Raw genomic sequence first — 19,514 nt, 5'->3', positions numbered from 1 at the left:
CAGTCTCTGAGAGTTAGGAGATTAAAAAAGTTCCAGTTTGGAGCGTTATACTTGGTTAATACAACTAAACTAAATTCTATCTTAAATCCCTACCTTCATCACATATCTATATGAATTCTATTTTTACGTTTCCAGCATCATTGTAATGATGATTACTGAAATCTGATTACATCACACTATTATATTTTCAAGTTAAAGTTCTGGAGCATCAAATAGTACTAGAGGTTCCAAGCACTACGGTTCGAAGAGATCTAATATATCTCTCGAAACCATGCTTGCACAATGCCAATCCTGTGACATGGGGCGTTTTTCTGCATGAAGAATCCGGATCAGACACATTGTCACCATGTTGAATATTACCCTACATGGTGATATTGTGTCAGACACAATCTCAAGGTAAGAATTAGCCGGAAGGCATGTTCAGTGATGATAAGATGACCTAATAACATCCACGAGAACGATCTCCATACCAGAATACACCACCACAGTGCAATCTGGTTGGCCGAAAACAGGCCTGATGGTCATAATGTTTTGGCTCTCATGAGTGTATTCTACAGTAGTAAAATAAATTTACTGAAATGTTATATAGACAATAATATAACAGTATATGATTTCTGATGCCAATAAAATGATATTTATTGGTACCAGATCAGATTGTATGTTAATATAAGCACATGAGAGGTTGCGTCAAGACACGGTATTCTTAAGTGGAATTTCATATAAGTCATACCGTTTCACATGAAATGAAACACTAGAACTTTAAACGTTATTTGACAAGATTGCAATCTGATCAAAACATCCTATGCAGAAATTACAGATCTTTGCACATACAATTTTACAATTCAGAATTGCGATATCAGGCGTGCTCTGATCTGGGGGGGGGGGGGAACCAAGAACATGTCATTATCCCTCTAATATCCGTGAAAGATAGTTATGGAGGAGGTAGTGATGGTTTTGAGGAGGCAATTCGTTGGGTAGACACACTGACCTTTATGTGCTTACTAGCGGAACCACGAATATTGCATTTTATAGAGACGAGGTTCTGGACCCTGTTCTCATCCTGATGCAGGTGCGAGAGGGGAGACATTTATCCGACAAGACTCCTACTTATTGAGCGAAGCTCGTGGACCAATATCTTTAAGAAGAGATCGTATGTATGGACGGATCTCCTAATCTTAATCCTATTGAGCATGTCCGGGATGCTGTAGATATTCGTATTGCTACTCTTCCCCCCCCCCTCTTCCTCATTAAAACGTTAATTGATTTAGGAGAGCTTTGGTGGAGCATGGGTTGTTATTACCAAGTGACCTCCTGGCTGCCGTTATAAATAGTATGAAATATCGTTGTGAGTGCTTTGTGAGGCAACCACATTCCTTACTGAGAGACTTTAACAATCTTATATTGAATTTTTGGCCATTGTCTTCGCGTACCATTGTTACTGAATTAAACTATTTATTTGCAATTTTTGTCGGCGTTTCTTTCACGTTTCATGTCATACTCTGCTTTTCACTGAATTGCATAAAAACATTCATCGCATACTTTTTGAGTTATCGTGATTTTTATTTTTGTTCCTTAATTTATGGACACCAGTGTATATGTTGCTGGATAACTTGAGACCAAAGCCTTTCTCTAGTATTTAGCAATCAACTTTGTCCGGATTAGATAAATCTATTTTATTTTGCTGATAAATGGTCGACGTAGTTATTTTAGATAGCTTGACTTTAATAGAACACTTAACAGGACTAAAACCAACCAATCGTTGGAAATCTTTCCCGGATGCCAATTAAAATATAGTTCATGGCAAATTTTATTAAATTATATTTAAGTCCACAGAACAAGCTGTGCTGTTATAACTTACTAGCAACTACTACGGAATAATTTAATTTCTGTTTAACGGTTTAACATTTCAGTTCAGTTTAACTTTTTTTTTTTTTTGTCGTACTTGCAAGGAAACATTTTTAAATGGATGCTGAAGATAAGTGGTTATTGTTATTTTGAAATGTCACAGAATATTTCTCTCCCGCAGCTAATCCGACCTGATATTAAAAGATCGAACCTCAGTTCACTATACCAGAAGATGACGGTCAGTGATCTACAGCAGATGATCCCACAGGTATGAATATATGGATGAAAATTGACTACTTCGCTCGCTTTTTAGTAACTCTTGTAATATTTGTTAGAATAAGTGAATTTATTGGAGGGGAGTAATTAATGAAATAATAACTCCCGGAAACTCGCGTTTTTCATCTCACATGCAAACCGGCCCACGCAATTTATTCGTACATACAAAAATATCTTTATGCGTAAGACTAACCAACCCATTATCCTTAAATTATGGTTACGAAAGCCAATGATAAATTGGTAGGTTGTGGGTCATAAGGGACTGTAGGTATCACGGATTATTATTATTATTATTATCTAATTAAATCAGCAGGAACAGTTAACTCGTAGTACCTTTTTAAAGTACTCTTTAGTACACTGATTTATCTGTGAAAGATAAATACTTACTATCCAAATACTAATTATCGTTCAACTACTAGCCAACTAACAAAAAATAATTGTTTGTGTGTGTGTGTGTGTGTGTGTGTGCGTGCGTGTGTTAAGCGTACAATGATTTCCATTTGTTTATTTGATGTTTTGCGGACACAGAACACAGTGTAATAATCCTTAATTCGCGGAACTAAGGATTATTAAACGTACTATGAGTTGAATATCATTGAAGTCTGAGACTCCCCATCCTCCTCCGTGCAAAGAGGATGGGGAGTCTCAGACTTCAATGATATTCAACTCATAGTACGTTTTCTTCACTAAATCGTTTTTTGTCAGTTGCTTTGGCCTTTTCTAATGTGATTGCTTATTAATTTTGTCACTCACTCACCTAACCAAAGCTATCAACAGCAAATTCGTTTATTGTATGCATAGGAGTTTTTGGACCTGTTTACCTGATTTTCTTTTCTTTCTTTCTTTAAGAACAAAAGAGGCTTTTTCCTTAAAAAGGCGTTTTATCTGAGATTCGTTAATTTTTATTTATAAAAAGTTTCCCTGCTCATAGACTGGATTTGCAAGCAGGTCTAACTTATAAGACCACTGTGTTCTGGGTCCGCAGAGCATCAAATAAACAAATGGAGATCATTGTACGCTTAACACACACACACACACACACACACACACACACACACACACACACACACACACACACACACACACACACACACACACACACACACACACACACACACACACACACACACACACACACACACACACACACACACACAAATTATTTTTATTTTTATTAGTGAAGAAACCACCTACCCTCCCACACACACTTCATCGGATTCGCTTCTTAAAGTTTTCTTCCTCTCTTTGTGCTAGGGAGAAAGACAAAATCCGTTTTTTGATGCGATGGAACTTTACTCCCATTACCTTCGGCATTTATCTACGAATATTCTAGCCTATAAGTGCATTTTAATAAAACTTGAATGTTTAATAAATTTAAATGACGAAACATTCTTCTTTTTATAGGTGGATTGGCTTAAGTTCCTAAAAGAAGCCTTTGCCACCGATCCTCCTCGACCTGCAGGAGAAGATTTCTATAAAGACACAGAAATCAATGTGCCTGAAAAGGAATACCTCGAATCTCTGTTCCATTTAATTTCCAATGGAACGTTCTCCAACAGGCAAGTTTCATACCCTCATTACAACAGAATTTTTATTACATTTTTAACGCTAGAGCTCCCATTAATTCAGACGATTTGGGTGTTTCTATTCAAGGTGATATAATGGCCAGATTTTGGACATTCATAATTAGAATCTAATACACATTCTTAATGAGTGCTTTCAGTAATTGGGTGCATACCAGATTTTTGACATTCACAGTTTCCGTAATTCGGTGCACAAACGTCTCCAGACTTTTCTCCACATGGTCTGGAGACGTTTGTTTTTAATAAATGCTTATTCGGTATATCAATATATATTACTTCCATTTTTCCATTTGTAACATTTCTTTCAGTTTTAGGTAATGTTGGCAGAATATGTAAGCACCTACTAGATTTTTTAATATAATGATTTTAATATAATTATTTTTTTGCATATAATGATTTTTATATAAATATTTTTTCATGTAATGATTATTCTCTGATCTTCTTTGGTCTCTACTGAATTTTTATGAATTAGACGCACGCAAAGTTGGGATCTTTAATAAAATGCATCAACTTATTTCATAATTCTGGGTTGGAAGGTATTTAAAAAACGACTTAGAGAGTTAAGTGTAGTTAAATTTTTTCCCCAAAATATTTCTTCCAAAATGAAGAAATATTTTGGGTAAAAATTTGGAACAAAGATTTTGTTTAGAACGTGCAAAATACAAGTACATGCATCTTCAGCCTAAAGAACCTTCTTAATCGCGCGGAGGTAGCTAATGTTCAGAAAGAATTCTTAAGGTTGAAGTTATCTGTCTGGTGTTTATGATATTCTACTTCCTTAGCATGCTCGAGAAGCAGAATGACTGAAAAATGCTCCGGAATTATTTCTTTCTGTGTTTATTTTTTAATCCAAGTCTTATAAACCTAATGTGTTCACACGTTTGTCTAGTCCAACCTTTACGAACGTCATGCCTGACGCTGGATTTAAACTCTCACCTTTTGTGATGAACAAACTGTCCTGTTTACAAATTAAGGTACCGAGGAAAGCAACTTTCTTCTTTTGATTTCGTTTGATGATGACAGTATAATCTAGTATTTTCCATCCGGTATGTTTGGGGATTGTTTTTTGGATACCGACTGAGCTCGCTAATATTTAATTTGCACTGCTAAACAAATTGATAAGTTTCTTTTAAGATAGGAAAAAAAAAATAGAGGGCAGTTAAAGTAGGAAATACATATGCTATAAATAGGTAACTTAAAAAATTATGGCGTTGTACTCATAGCAGAAACAGGGCCTGCTCGAGGAAGTAAGCTAGGATTACAGTCCACAATTAGAGTTTCATTTTTTTTTTTTTAAATTACATTTGTTCAGAAACACTGTAACACCGTTTCTGAACAACTCTCGTTGATATGGATGAGTGACACCAAACACAGCGTGTTTTCTGTTGCTGAGTCGCCATAGTAATTGGGATGACAATGTGCGCACACCTGGCGGCGAAAGGTGGAATTATGTTAATTCTTGTGAATAAACTAGAAACTTTGGATGTTTCTTTCTTCGGATGGCATTAAATTGTCTTTCTTTTTTCTTTTTCTTTTCTTTTTTTTTGTAATAAATAAGCAAACTATTCAGAAATGAATATTACTTAGTAAGTTGCAATAGCCTTGATATTCTATGTAATAACTGTGTCATATTTTATGAAAATATTTGTGAAATAGTTATTAGCACAACGGGTTTAGTTTTCAAACAAAACATGTTGTGCTAATATGTGTATATTACACTGCATTCCATTTACTGTCTAGGGCTATCGCCAACTTCATGGGCTGGAAAATAGTGGAGCCATTTCTTTTCGTAATGCCTTATTCGGGTGACCTCTGTTTCCCTGAACTCGGAAACGAAGAAGATGAAGAAGAATTAACGAAGGACGAGATCCAGGGTTGCATCGATGCCGTCTCCCAGTTCTTACCTTTAGGTCTGGAGTATCTTTATTTCAAGAAAAATCCTATTAACGAAAAATCGGTGAGTTTCTTTTCGGTTCTTTATTTGATTTCTGCGAAATATCCCATGCTTAAAGGATAATCTTACACCTCATTACCCTCACATATCCAGTAATACTGCAATGAAATTCTCCAATTATAGAGCGAATCAAAGGATTCGAAATGACCCACCATTTGGTATAACAACACCTTTTTTATTCAGAATTGGTCATTCCAGATAGACTCAAGAACTCATTGCTGACAAGATGAAAATAATGCCGAAATGATCCACTGTTGAAGAGAGGAGAAAATGAACCACCAATAGAAACGTTTTCTTGATTTCTCCTTCCTCGCTGGAATATTGGTGTAGTAATTCCACATTCCTTAGTAATACTTTGAATTCGGCATTCTGTCGAATTATTTAGCACAATCAGTAGCTTCGAATTATCTGTCATAGCTCGAACCCACTCTTGTAATGCGAAGTGATCACTTCGGTGATAAGAATCTTTCAGTAATAAGATAAGAGACCCTCGTCAGTTTACCGTTTTGATGCATCTCATAAATTCTCAGTTTTGCAGGGTGGTCATCGTATCTTCTAATTATTTTTAAACATTACCACTACCAACTACATTCCAGTCAATTATACCACACGTTTTACCATAGTTCAATCTTACTTCAATAAATTAACAAATAGATCATCTGAAATAACTTAATTTTCATAGGTTTTTCATTGACACGTTTTAATGCAATTTTTCTGGCAAGGTACTACACCGCAAAGGAGAATAGCTTCTAAATAAGATAAACACGTTCTTAATAAAAGTATCCTTTAAAATTCCAGCCTTGTCGCCGGAGTTCCTGCAACCTATACGTCGAATCCCATAATGGATGATGTTTGTGAAAATGAAATCTTTTTTTTTTTGGGGGGGGGTAGATGAATTTCATCGTCAAGTGTGAAACTACTGTCCTATTTACTAGAGCTCTTATGAGGCTTGAGAAAGTTTCAGGTTTGGTGTATGGAACTTTCGGATTATCTAGCTCTTTGTCATCATTATTAATAAATGTGCTATAAGTTTACAACATAAATAAGATTCATATAAAAGAAAACAAGCTCCCTTTTTAATGCAGGGTTCAATGGTTAGTAGTGTGTTCTTTTCATAATGATTACTAACTGAACAAATGTCTTTCGCCACTCTTTTACACACAAAAGCTACTAATATTATTAACTGTTTTCCCCCGCAGATTGAACACATGATTAAGAAGCTGCAAGAGGCATTCCTACACAGAGTTAAGACATCCGGATGGATCAATGAAGATATGAAGTTGAAAATAGAAGAAAAAGTAAGAAAATTAAGATGAGTGAAGACGTTTATATACCATTACTATTATTTGGTGTGTTTTCTCTAATTATCTTGTATTCCCATACATTTTTTCTGGCCTTTATTCGTTAAAATATTTGCTAAGAAAATCAGATCAGGATATTGTACTGAAGATTTCTTTTTTGTATTCACTCCAAAGCAATCTTTAAATATGCCTTAAAAGTCAGTTTTTATTTCCTTTAATTCTACGAAATTGTGTGCCATGTGCGATAACAGCGCCTTGAACTTGCACACACATTTTAGGTGGGAAGAGGAGGGTTTGTTGAGATAATTGAAAATGCTCTACCACTTGTGGTTAAGGTAAGATGAGATATTGCAAAGGTCTGTTCCGGCATCATCAGAAATAGCACAGAATTAATGAAGGTGAGGAAGGGTCGAAGACCAATTTTCAGTGTTTGTCTAAAGAAATGCACGATAATAAGATTAATTCGTTAATCATGTTAGTTCACTCTCCTAGTTAATCTATTTTCAGTTTTTGAAGTTCGGAAAGTCACTAATCATTACGTTTACTCAGTATTGCCTCCCACTGGATTATTGTTATCATATTATTGTCGGCAGTTTAGATACATTATAATCCTTGCTGAAATATACTAGCAACGAACTGGAACACAGTGACAATCTATTTCATGGCGGTATCATTGCATGTTTTAATCCACTCTAAGGGTTGATTAAATAAAGGGTTCTCATTGATTTTTTACAAAGAGTTTATATTAAACTAGATATAAATTTCTTATAAATTATATCATATATAAATGTATTATATATTATATAATAGGAAGAATAAAATACATTTAATTGTTCCAACAGAGGGAATCGCCAGATCTGGTTATTTCAATTTTATTCCGATTAAAACTTGCAAAGCCAGACATCAGAAAATAAAGATCACTGTACGCTAAAGCTCTTAAAAATGAATCACATATTTCAAGATAGGTGATTCATATGAAAAGCATTGAGGAGTTTTCATTTAAGAAGCTTTACTTCTTCATTTTTTAAAGACTCGTTTAATAATGGAAAAAGTGAAAGCACATTGTTCTTCAGGTTTCAGCATTCATCTCTGTGCCACAGGAAGGCGAGGATGATTGGGTTGCTCGTTTACAACCGGTTGCTGAACTCACTAGGATACAGCTATATGAATTGCACATTCGCAAAATATTGTGTGCCATTATCATGAGCTCTGTACTCCTAGAAGATCTGGAGATTGCAGTTATGAGATTTACTTATGAGAAATAACAGTGAATTTCACCATAATCTTATATTTCTTCACGTTTCGCTAATATATTTTTCGTGTTTTAATTTTTTCTTCTCTTTTAAAAACATTAGATAAAGAACATAATTCTGCGTATCGGAATGGCAAAATGGACCTTGAATACCACCAAACTGGACGACTACTACAAAGAGGTACGTACAACTTCGTCTTTATGGCAGTGTGAAAATAACTTTGTTGACTGTCTCTTATATTATTTCGAGACTCATAATGTTTTGTGGGAAAGTACAGTAATCAAGTGCTTGAGGAGCTTGATTTTTTAACATTAGTGCTTATATAGTAAACATTAGTGCTTATATATATATATATTTTTTTTTTTTTTTTAATTCTTCTGCAATATCCAGTCCTGTCCAGTACAAATTAATTAACATCGTGTATTTGCTTTATTTTTGAATCCCTATTTCTCTTTTTTTTTCAAATATTTTCTCTACATTTTATCCATCCATTCTGCCGTATTCACATAGCAACATCCCAACATCCCCTATTACACCAGCGGATATGGCCTCTCCTAATGTATTGTTCCATCACCCTCTTTCATTTCGACTTAAGATACATCAAGCGATTCATTCTTTTTGACTCCTTGTCAAAGTGAATTTCTTTTGTTGTATATTCTTTCTATAAACGGCGTAATTACATACTTCAGACATCATATTGGTTACTCTTCAAACGCTAAATCTTTTGGTCAGCCTACATACTTGAAACTTCCACAATTGTTATTAATCAATCTACCTCATCCGCCTTGTCCTTTTTATATCAACATATTCATATCTTCAGCGATCCAAAATTTAACGATTTTTTTTTCTAATATTAAAAGAAGAGTGAAAAATAGCTTTTTAAACTTGACCCAGTTAGGAATCTTTTTGTACTTGATTCAGATTCGATTTGGAAAGGTAATTATTAGGAATATGGATGTGTATTGTTCCCCCCCCCCCCGCTTAACGGATTGGCTTTTTCGATTAGAAATTTCTTTATTCCAAAATTTCCTCCATATTCTTATCGTGTAATTCTTGCTGGTTGTAGCCAAATTCTCAGAAGGTGTCCTTAAATGAAATGTTCTTCTGCCTACTTTGCAATTCGTATTATTCATATTCATATCATGATTATCTCTATTCCCTGGATATTTGTTTACGTTTTTGATCTTTCCCGACAAGATCTTAGTTGGCATGGTTTCTTAACGAATCATCATATGTGAGAAGTATCCGGAAATTGTGTCCAAAAGCATAGATAAAATAACTTCAATATAATTTTCCGTTTATAGAAGTTTGTATCCAGTTAATGGATTTGTTATTTTTGCATCTAAATCACATCACCAAATGAAGTGAAGATACCATATCGCCAAAAGTTTCAGAGCTTGCATTAAACATCGATGACACCTATCATTTACACGAATATTATAGTGAAAAGTTTTGGGATATTCCAGCTAAGAACAATAAAAAGAAGTTAATAATAGTTTTTTGGTGGGGAATATTAGTAACAGTTACTATTTACTAACCGTTCTTTCCATTTTTTTAGCTCCCTGACATGACTTCAGATACTTTACTCAATTTCATCAACATCGCTAAGTTCAGTTCTAAGAAATTAATGAGTCTGGTTTTCAAAGATCCTTCAACCTCAGAGTGAGTACTCTGCATGTAAAACGTAATTTGGTATCTGAGTATTGAATATGATTACCGCATAAATTATGCACGATCTCTCTTTTACAGTGAAAAATGGAAAATATACTGAATACATCTAAGTTTGCATGGCAATAAAAATGTTATCGAAAGAAATGTTAACTATGTTATCGAAAAGATAGATAAATAAAATAACTAATAACGTACTCTACCCCTAATATTTAAACGCCATGTTAAGCTATGTAATTCCAATATTCATAAATTTCTAAATCCTCTGTAAAAATTCCACATTTAGGCATGTTGGTAATAACTTTCTGTGCAAGAGCATTAATTTGAAATTATATTCTTTTTACTCTAGAGCATCGGTTCCCAACTGGTGGTTCGCGCAACCCCGAGGGTACGTGCTGGCCCGTTCAGGGGTACACAAAATATAATCAGTAATGGCGGAAAAACAAGTAAAGTAAACAAAATGCAAAACGTTAAGTTATGGAACATTAAATGTTAAGTATGAATTACCGCTATTTTAAAAACCAGGAGTACAATTTATAGAAATTGGTTTAAAATGGGTACGCAAGTGGAAAAAGGTTGGGAACCACTGCTCTAGAGAGTAAGTTATGTCCTAAAGCTAACTGGTGGGACTATACTGTTGTATTGAAAATTTGTCTTGCAAAAATGGCCTTTCCTTTCAAATAGTGCTAGGCAGCAGAAGAAACACCATTCTAGGTGTTCGATTCCAGTTGCCTACCAGAGGACATTTTTCTAGATCTTTCTTCAGCCAGTTCCCGAGTCAGCTGATCTTTGGCACGGCAAAACACTGGTGCGCTTTCCTCCCGCGAAATTCAGATTTTTAACCTCGAAACTCGAAAATTATCTTACAATTCACACCATTTCACACATAATGTGTTAATATTTAGGGTTAGGAGTGGCGACAGTTATTTGTCATATTTTCTCTCCGAAAAGCCTTGATTCATTGAGAGTCTTGAACTTAGCTATCAGTGCGCGTGAAGAGTAGAGTATGACTTCTCATCCGTATTCAAACAGTAGAACTAGCTTCTTTTCCTACTTCTTTTGGTAACTGTAAACCGTTACATGATTCATTTATTTTATTTTCAATTTTTTTTCACTTCTGTGAATACTTCTTAAGAAACTGATAGATTAGTTTCTTAAACACTGTGTTCACGAAATAGCTATCTATTAGAAATATCTTTTATATCTGTCGCAGGTATCATCCTTCTCTTTCGCCTCAGATATTAGATTATTGGCGAAAATTTTTATGTTTTTGCCATTTCTTTTTCTTGTTTGCTATTCATTCTTTTACTAAGTATAAGACCATCTTTCCCTATATTTCTTCATTTCAGATCTTTTTTTCGTTTCAGTTTATTCTACAACTTACCGTACTGAGCACAAGTTCTGGAAACTTAAATTCTAGAAGTCCTACGGATTTCGAATGAAAATACTTGAACAAGGCCATTTATGCAAATTAAAAGAGCAGTAATGTTGGCTGCGGCTTCCAAGTTCATCTGTTTTAAAGTATAAAGTGTATGCTTGCGAATGAGAGAATAAATTAATAGTTTCAAATCCAATTAGTTTCATTGATATGGAAAATAAACTGAATACATTTAAGTTTGCATGGTTATAAGGAGCACATATGTTATTGAAAAAATAGATAAATAAAAAAACTAATAACTTACTCTATCCCTAATATTTAATAAATCAACAGTTTCAGTTAACCTGACTGAAACTTCAGCACTTAACACAACAAGCGAACTGATCAGTGTGAACTTTGTGTTTGAAATAATTTTCTTCCTATTTAGCTGGATTCCTGAGCAGTCGCAGAAGGAAGTGAATGCCCATTACATGGTGCACACCAATTCTATAAGTAAGTAACCCTCCAGAATGTCATAAGTAGTTTTGCAAGTCTCTCTCTCTCTCTCCCTCCCTCTCTCTCTCTCTCTCTCTCTCTCTCACACACACACACACACACACGCTCGCGCGCGGGATTAAACAAGGGGTGAAGAATAATACAAATTTGGCATGTATCCTTAGAGGTTTATTATTCAAATGCCTCCCGTATTTCCTGTACTTGCAAACTGACAATCGTATGCTGAAGAATTCAATGATCGTTCATTATCATTTGCAGAACGATTGTGATTATTACGTGTTAGAAAGGAGACGTTTATTCAATTCTAAGTAACACATTCAATATGTATAAGACGGGATCCAAAATGTGTCACTTAAAAGGTGGCCGATAAAGGCAAAATATAAGAAAGTAATAATGCAATGGAAGAACAGTAAGTGAAAACAGACTGTTTAAAAGATAGAGGAGACAAAACCTATAAAACTTGGGAGATTGCCTTAGAAAGTTAGCTTCACAGGATAGCTTTTCAAAGCGTGTTATTTTAATTGACACCTGTCGGTTCAGTCAGACACAGTGATCTATGAAGGTTTTTTTTTTTTTTTTTTTTTTTTTTTTTTTTTTTTGTACGGTACTGTACCAGAGGAAACAATCTCTGGAAACCTCAGTGATATTCAACGATTGTCCTTGACGTTTGTGCATGAGGTTAGGTTTCTAAGAAAAGTGCAAATCAGGCTTTTTTGTATCGTTGTTGTTAATATGCATGTCATGATATACTCACTTTTTGAGATTTAAAGTGAATTTTAATTTAAAGTTGACTGTGACAATATTTCAGAACTAGTAATTATGAATGGTAGCCTGTAATTACTATATGAAACGTTTGTCAAACTCCAGGATACGAAACTGATTCAAATGAAATGTTTTAAATAACAATTGCTGATGTTAGCTGGAAACGTAAGGTTCGCGATTCAAGAGTTATTTCTGCATAACTAGTTTTATCTGGCTGTCCTTCTGACATTTGAATACACTGCAATAATTCGTGACTTTATGACCTTCATTTTCCGCCAATGGTTTGATGCCTGTATCTTCTTCTTCTTCTTCTTCTTGTTATTATTATTTATTATTACCAGATAGGATACCATAAATGAACTGGATATGTACCGAGCGAAAAGTACTCTAGTTGGATTGCTGTGATAATGAAGGAGGCTATTAAAGAATGACATTGGGATATATCACTTTTTATGATTGCCTCATATCGTACAGGTGAATCAGCCAGTTTACAAACAGAATTAGATTACATTGGTTTTAGACGGTACCTGTCTGTATGGGCTTCACGGCCGTTGTGTCATCATAAATAAATAATTATTTTCCTTATTTTCCCTTTCATAATATTAAAAAGCACAATGACTATTATTATATACACTGCTCAAGAAGAAGTCAACGGACGCCACAGTGTGATGAACAAACAGACATGGCGCCTACTTTAATAAAATCTAGGACCTCCTTTCGCTGTGATGACTGCATCAAGCGGACAGTACTTTCCACAATTGGATGATAGCGGTCAATGGGAATTTCGGATCATTCTTTCTGTAGGCATGTAATCCTGGACTATTGTGGGACAGACATCTTAGATATTCAATAGGGTTCAGATCGACTGTGTGGAGGACAGTCAAGTGTGGTGACGTTCATGCCCACAAACCATGCAGTTACTGTAGCAGCCTTATGACAGTACATTGTCTTGCTGAAAGAGACAACGGTCAGTTCCGTGGAAACGACCCAAAGTAGAAAGCATTGCATTGTCTAGAATGTTCAGATACCAGGAAAAACAGGACCATGCCATCACACCTCCGAATTTCATACTTTGGGTTACAAACTCTGGTACTAGACGTTCGCCGTCAATCCGCCGGACCCACACCCACACCCGTCCCTCTGCTGGGTAGGGGGGGTGTATCGGGATTCGTCACTCCATAACACAGCTTTCCATGCTTCCATGTCTCCCTGTACGTTCTTTCCACCACTGATGACGACGCTGCATGTCAGTTCGGGTAATGCGGGGCTTGCATATTGCGGTTCTTCCACGGAAACCCATGTTGTGAGCCTCGGTTTTGAATGTTTTTGTGCAGATTCGTGTTCCAGTTGATGCCCGGAATTCCGCACTCAACGTGTCGGCCAACGAATGGCAGTTTTAACATATTATCCTTCGTAGGACCTTAAAGTCACGTTCGGTGATGGTAGAGTGCTACGTTCGGTGAGCACTTGTAGTTGATTCCCTGCGTTTCCATCTTAGTGTGATATCACTAATCATTGACCTGACCTTGAATGGCTCAATTTGTCAACAGTTTGCTGATCAAATAGACCTGAATGTGGTATCATGTCAAGCACCTTTTTCAAACTCAGTCAGTTCCTTCTCGCAGCCATTTCATCCGGACACAGTTGCACTAACCTGGGAGCACAATATTCCTCCAATTTATACCGGTTACAAGTACGTGACATGTTACATGGCACGATGCACCTTGTCCACGGAAGATCGTCCTCTTATTTTTCCAATCAATTCAATGCAGGTTGAATAAGTTTGGATACCATACAGATCCCAGTCAACCAGCACGTTTGCTGTTTCTGTACTAAATCAGTTTCCGTTTCTGTAGGATTTGGAAGTTGTTCATTTTTAGAAGCTGTTTTTCGTCTAATTATAAATACTCGGAAGAAAATAGTTCCTCTATGAAATTCGTAAAATGTCGGTTGTTTTGGCAGCCTTTATATGCCGCTTAAAGGAGAGATACCAAGATCTATTGACCTTTGTACGGACAGAGCCATTACTAGTGAAATACCCGCACTTGACTCATTATAGATGCCCTATGGATTGGCTAGCCAATCCCATAACATTCTCCTACTGAAACTGCAGAAGTGTAATTGCAACTTTCACCTTCGAAGATTATTTTTTTTTTTAATTTAGTTAATGACGTTCATATGAAACCCGATAATTATCTCCACGGAGCTTGTAATGAGTAACTTGGATAAGACAGTCTTCTTTGCGACAGAGCCTAGTTCAAGGAGAATAGAATAATGGGTCTGACCTTGTAATATCACGCGACAAATATTTCGGATGTAGAATCAACGAACAGACAATGAAATAGTACAGGAAGATGAAGAAAGGGAAAAAAATGAAGGAAATGTTATATGACAGGCAGAAAATATACGAAGGTGCAGGGAAAAAGCCCTTTCGAAGGACTTGTTTTAACGTATGGAAGTAACTTCGCTATTTTGAGAACGAATGTAAAGGAAGAAGGAATAGAGTTTGGAATCAGAAAACAGAATTAATTCCTTCAAAGATTGTCGTTCAAAATTTTAGATGGGTTTGTGCTGTTATACAGAAACGGAATACAATACTGTCGTTGTTCTCCGTTATGATTAAGCAACGCATCTATTGTGCTGCGTACCCTCCAGTTATCAAATTTAGCTTTCGGTAAAAATCCGAAATTCTGGAAGTGAGTTAAATAAAACAACAAATATCAACCCGTATGTGAACCTTCTCAAAGAATCTAAACTCGTGAGGTAGATTCAAGTTGCACTCACCAGGGGCAACATGATTCTGTACCTCTAGACTCACAGTGAAGTTGAGTTCAATTTTAGCAATGTGCAATATGATTTTTAAAATATAAATATAAAATGTTTCATTATGTAGCCCCTCATTGAATTGACATTTTTCGTTTCAGGTCTTCCTTTCTCCATTTTGCTGCCTCCGATGTTTGACCAGAACAGACCCTGGTAAGTAGCTTAATTATGGGGTAAGAAAGCAGCTTTAAATGTGTAAAACTATGGAATAGATCCTCTACACCTTTCTGTTTTCCCAAGAGGTACAGACAGCATTCTCTAGTCATAATTTTTTGGGATTCCATTAACAGCTGATCTTCATCTTTGTTATCTCCAAAAGATTACTGCAGGCCCCAGCTGGCACTATAGTATTCTACATATGTGCATATGTAGAATACTATACGAGTACATATTAGCAAGGGACAGAAACAGCTCACAAGATAAAGCAAATGACTGTCATAATCTCGTGTTCCTAATCCTAACTAGTATTATTGTGAGAAATCTTAGGAGCTTTGCGGTCAGTTTATGTGTTTCATAGTTAAAAGTCCCACTTCCGGAAAAATAATCTTATTCAAGTAATTAGCCAATAAGTTATAAATAACCACATTTAAAGATACAATTGACTGAGCCCTATTATACTAAAAGATATACGACGTTACTTCAGGAGCGGATAGATAAAGATAATTTTTAAAATTATTAATTTAACGCAAAAAAATTATACTGGCTCCTCCATGCAATATGCTCTGCACTGTCAGAGCTACATGGACCTATAGAATTCTCATTTGGACGAAATGTAATTATTGATAGCATCTTGTAAAATAGTCCTCCAAAAGCATACATTGAAATGATATTACATCTCATAACTGTCATCATTTTTGGGATCCTGCTATCATTTTGTATCCTGCCAATAAAAGGCTTCTAGACCAGGATGGAAAGTTAGTCGAATTTTGGCACAACAGTTTGACTTTTTTTTTTTAATCCCTGAAACTTAAATTTTTAACCTTGTAATTCAGAATTAGGGTTTAGGATCGACAGGTGGAGAGTGTTTGTCGTAGTCGTCCCAATACTTTCGAAATCATGCTAGCTGTGAGCTCAGCTATCATTGACGACTAAAAGTGAAGAGTGGTTTCTTACTCACGTTCGCAATAGTAATGTGTGTGTGTGGGGGGGGGAGAAGACAGTGTAAAGCTTGCCGTAGGTGGCAACACTGAGATAGCAAATTCAATTTCGAATTGTTTAAGGTACTTATCATAAGTATGGAGTACGAGTAACAACAAACGGTGCATGATGTGTTTTTTTTTGTTTTTTTTGTCGATTCGGTGAACCATCATAAATTAGAAGTGTTGGCTTGGTAAACAGCTTTACAGATTCGAGCTACAGTTCTCACGAATCAGTAAGAACCTGCTCCAACACATATTTTGTACTCTCCGATTTCTAAGAAAAAAAAAGTTAGGCTAAAAAGGTAACTTAGGTAATTGGGAATAAAAAAGGAATTAGAGGATTTATTTCTTCTGTTTTATTCAGATTGTTGTTGTTTAAGTAATTCCATGAATTCTCCTCCTGTTTGCGTATAATTTGCTATTACTGTGTTGTGCTAATATTAAAACGTTAGCAGCACTCGTTTGAGATGAAGATTAAGACTTTTCTAATCAAAACACTTGTCTACTTGCGGTTTACCTAGTTGCCCTGGGCAATAAACAATGGTGTAAGAAGGAGAAGAAAATCGATAAAGAACAGAAAGTTAGACTTCAAGCTGCACGAAGATGTCTTTGTGGTACAAAAACCAAACTACTGTACAGAGAAGATGTCTCTGTCCTCTGGTACACAAAAACCAAATTTACTGTTGCCATTGGAACTTGGAAGCATAGCGTCATATTTGTCTTAATCAAGCAAACTGATTTCATTACGTGGAGAGATACACTCTGTCGAAATAAGTATTGGAACAGTACTATATTTTTAGTAGTGTTCCAATTATTTGGAACACTACTAAAACACACATTCCTCAATGAGGGGGGGGATATTCAATCGGCCCTGGTATCACCTTTTCCACACTCTTAGACATTATCACCACCAGTTTGCGATGATGTGACTCAGCTATTTTGGAATATTCTTCTATTAACATGAATCACTAGCCCATTTCCGAGCCAGTTCATCCTAAAACTTCCCATTAAATTCGCAATCTGTTCCACAAATTCACATTTATCTCGCCATTTTCTTCAAACCATGTCGCAATAGTATGATATGGTGCATTAACATGCTGAAAGAGTGACTTGAGTCCGTTCCTTAAAAATGTCACTGCATTATCTGTAAGTGCTGGCTGGCTGGCTGGCTGCATATCTGTCAAAATTATTCATCGTTCTTGCCCACATAACCAGATTTCCCAGTTTGGATGATACCCTCCCCCTCACAAAGCCTTTTCTGGATATCCGCAATAATACATTACACTACACTAGCTCATACGATCGGATAAAAATATATGTGATTTGTTGCTCTATCTCACAGACTCCCAAGGATCTACAAATTAGTCAAGATGTCCTTATCCTGCTGTAGTCAGTGGTGATTGATATTAAGCTCACGTGCAACTTGATTTCCGTAGAAACAAAGATGATTATGGAGATATTTATGTTCAAAGAGTTCAGAAGGATTTCTGAACTTTTTGAACTCCTGGTTTATTTGGAGCCTCCGTAACTCAATTGGAATCGACGATTCCTTTGGAAAGTCCATGATTTCGAATGTCGCCTAAGGACGCAAAGAACATCTAGACGGGCATTTTCGCAGGTAAGTTCGCTTGTCTCATATTGTAGTAGTAGTAGAATTTTCATTCCGGAAACAGTTTGTTTTCTATCCCGCAAAATAGACAAACTGTCCAGACGTACACATAATTAATAGGCATAATACGTTGGGCTTAAAGCCTTAGCAGCATTGGCCATAACTCCAAATAGCTCAAATAACCCGGATGAAAGTCTCCACATCGATCTGCCGAGATTTTCATATCACCCTTTGAACCCTTTTAATGCTAGCTCTCTGGATCTTGATGTGCATGCTTTAAGTGATGTGGCTATGAAGGAACAAATTATACTTTCCCCTTTTTTTTAATTGTGAAACTTGTCTGACTTCCTGTTGAGAGCCACGTGATCTAAGAAACGTGTCCTTGGGAGAGAGGTCGAATTTGAATGCTAGGAAATATCGTGGTATTGTTGTCGCGTGACTTCCCTGTGCCTTGCGTATAACACATGACCTTCGTGTGCCAGCTGTCATTCATTAACAAGTTTACGAGGAAGATGAGGCACTAAACGTCCGGAAAGTCACGTGATTCCATCTCAGGAACAAGGGATGACCTTGAAACACGTGTTTCTTTTTTTTAAAAGCAAAAATTGGCAATGGAACGCCTATTTCTGGAAGGAAGTGACGAAAGCACTGCCGACAAATTTCAAAGCGCGATGGATGCTACTAATGGGAGATTTTATGAATTAATACAAAGAGAAAAAAAAATCAGAACAAGGAGAATTACATTTCGAAAGCAAGTGGCAGCAGTGCCTGCAACATCATGATAGAGTGTTGACTCGTTGTTATAGTAACAGTGGACTCTTTCTGACTTCCTAGATTCCAGTGACGTCATACCTCGCGAATTGCTCTGTAGCTATTTAAATTCGGCCAAAGAAACTAAGGCTATGAGCGAGTTGTGTTTGCAGATATGCCTCTTCTATGGTTTCACTCTCTTTTATGCAGGATGAAAAGCGCGGGATTCTAGGAGAGAAAACGCTCATGAACTCCAAACGGGACCGGCTAACTCCTTTAGTTGAATAAAGCAAAGGTTGGTCGATTGGTAGAGCTTCTACTGCTAATGGATCACGCAAAAAGTTAAGCAAGTTAAACAGATAAGGTAACAGCCTTGTCTGTCACCATAGATTCCAGAATCGCATAATTGGAGCAATGCATTTCAAACGACTGATCAATTCACCTGCACTAGTAATATAATTTGTAACTGAATTTGAATAGATTCAGACACGATGAATCTATTCAAAATTCAGACATGTTTGTATTTAATTGAATAACAATTAAATACAAACAAATAAATTACTTATCTGGAGGGATTTTATCAGCCATTGCAGTTCTACGTGTTAGGATAGTTCCATATAAATGATTCATATGACCCATAAACCAGTTTTTACAAGAATAAAAAAAGTATGCGCTGCA

The 19,514-nt window shown here is 36.1% G+C and overlaps 1 protein-coding gene across 3 annotated transcripts in view; it reads left to right on the top strand.

Moving 5' to 3' along the window:
* Positions 1–19,514, top strand: part of LOC150095372 (neprilysin-11-like) — an 84,833-nt gene that overhangs the window by 44,725 nt on the left and 20,594 nt on the right. For all 3 annotated transcript variants that reach the window (XM_090409831.1, XM_090409829.1, XM_090409830.1), the window contains exons 9-16: positions 2,027–2,113; positions 3,526–3,680; positions 5,445–5,661; positions 6,858–6,956; positions 8,315–8,392; positions 9,771–9,874; positions 11,686–11,750; positions 15,440–15,491. In XM_090409831.1, coding sequence (XP_090265957.1) covers positions 2,027–2,113; positions 3,526–3,680; positions 5,445–5,661; positions 6,858–6,956; positions 8,315–8,392; positions 9,771–9,874; positions 11,686–11,750; positions 15,440–15,491 — 857 coding nt within the window. The remainder of the gene's footprint in view (positions 1–2,026; positions 2,114–3,525; positions 3,681–5,444; positions 5,662–6,857; positions 6,957–8,314; positions 8,393–9,770; positions 9,875–11,685; positions 11,751–15,439; positions 15,492–19,514) is intronic.

Source organism: Typopeltis vanoorti, chromosome 20 (assembly GCF_054136105.1).
Source record: "Typopeltis vanoorti isolate ZY-2024b chromosome 20, IOZ_Tvanoo_1.0, whole genome shotgun sequence".
Classification (NCBI taxonomy): Eukaryota; Metazoa; Arthropoda; class Arachnida; order Uropygi; family Thelyphonidae; genus Typopeltis; species Typopeltis vanoorti.
Note: the sequence above shows the minus strand (reverse complement) of the source record. Positions and strands in the feature narration are given on the sequence as shown.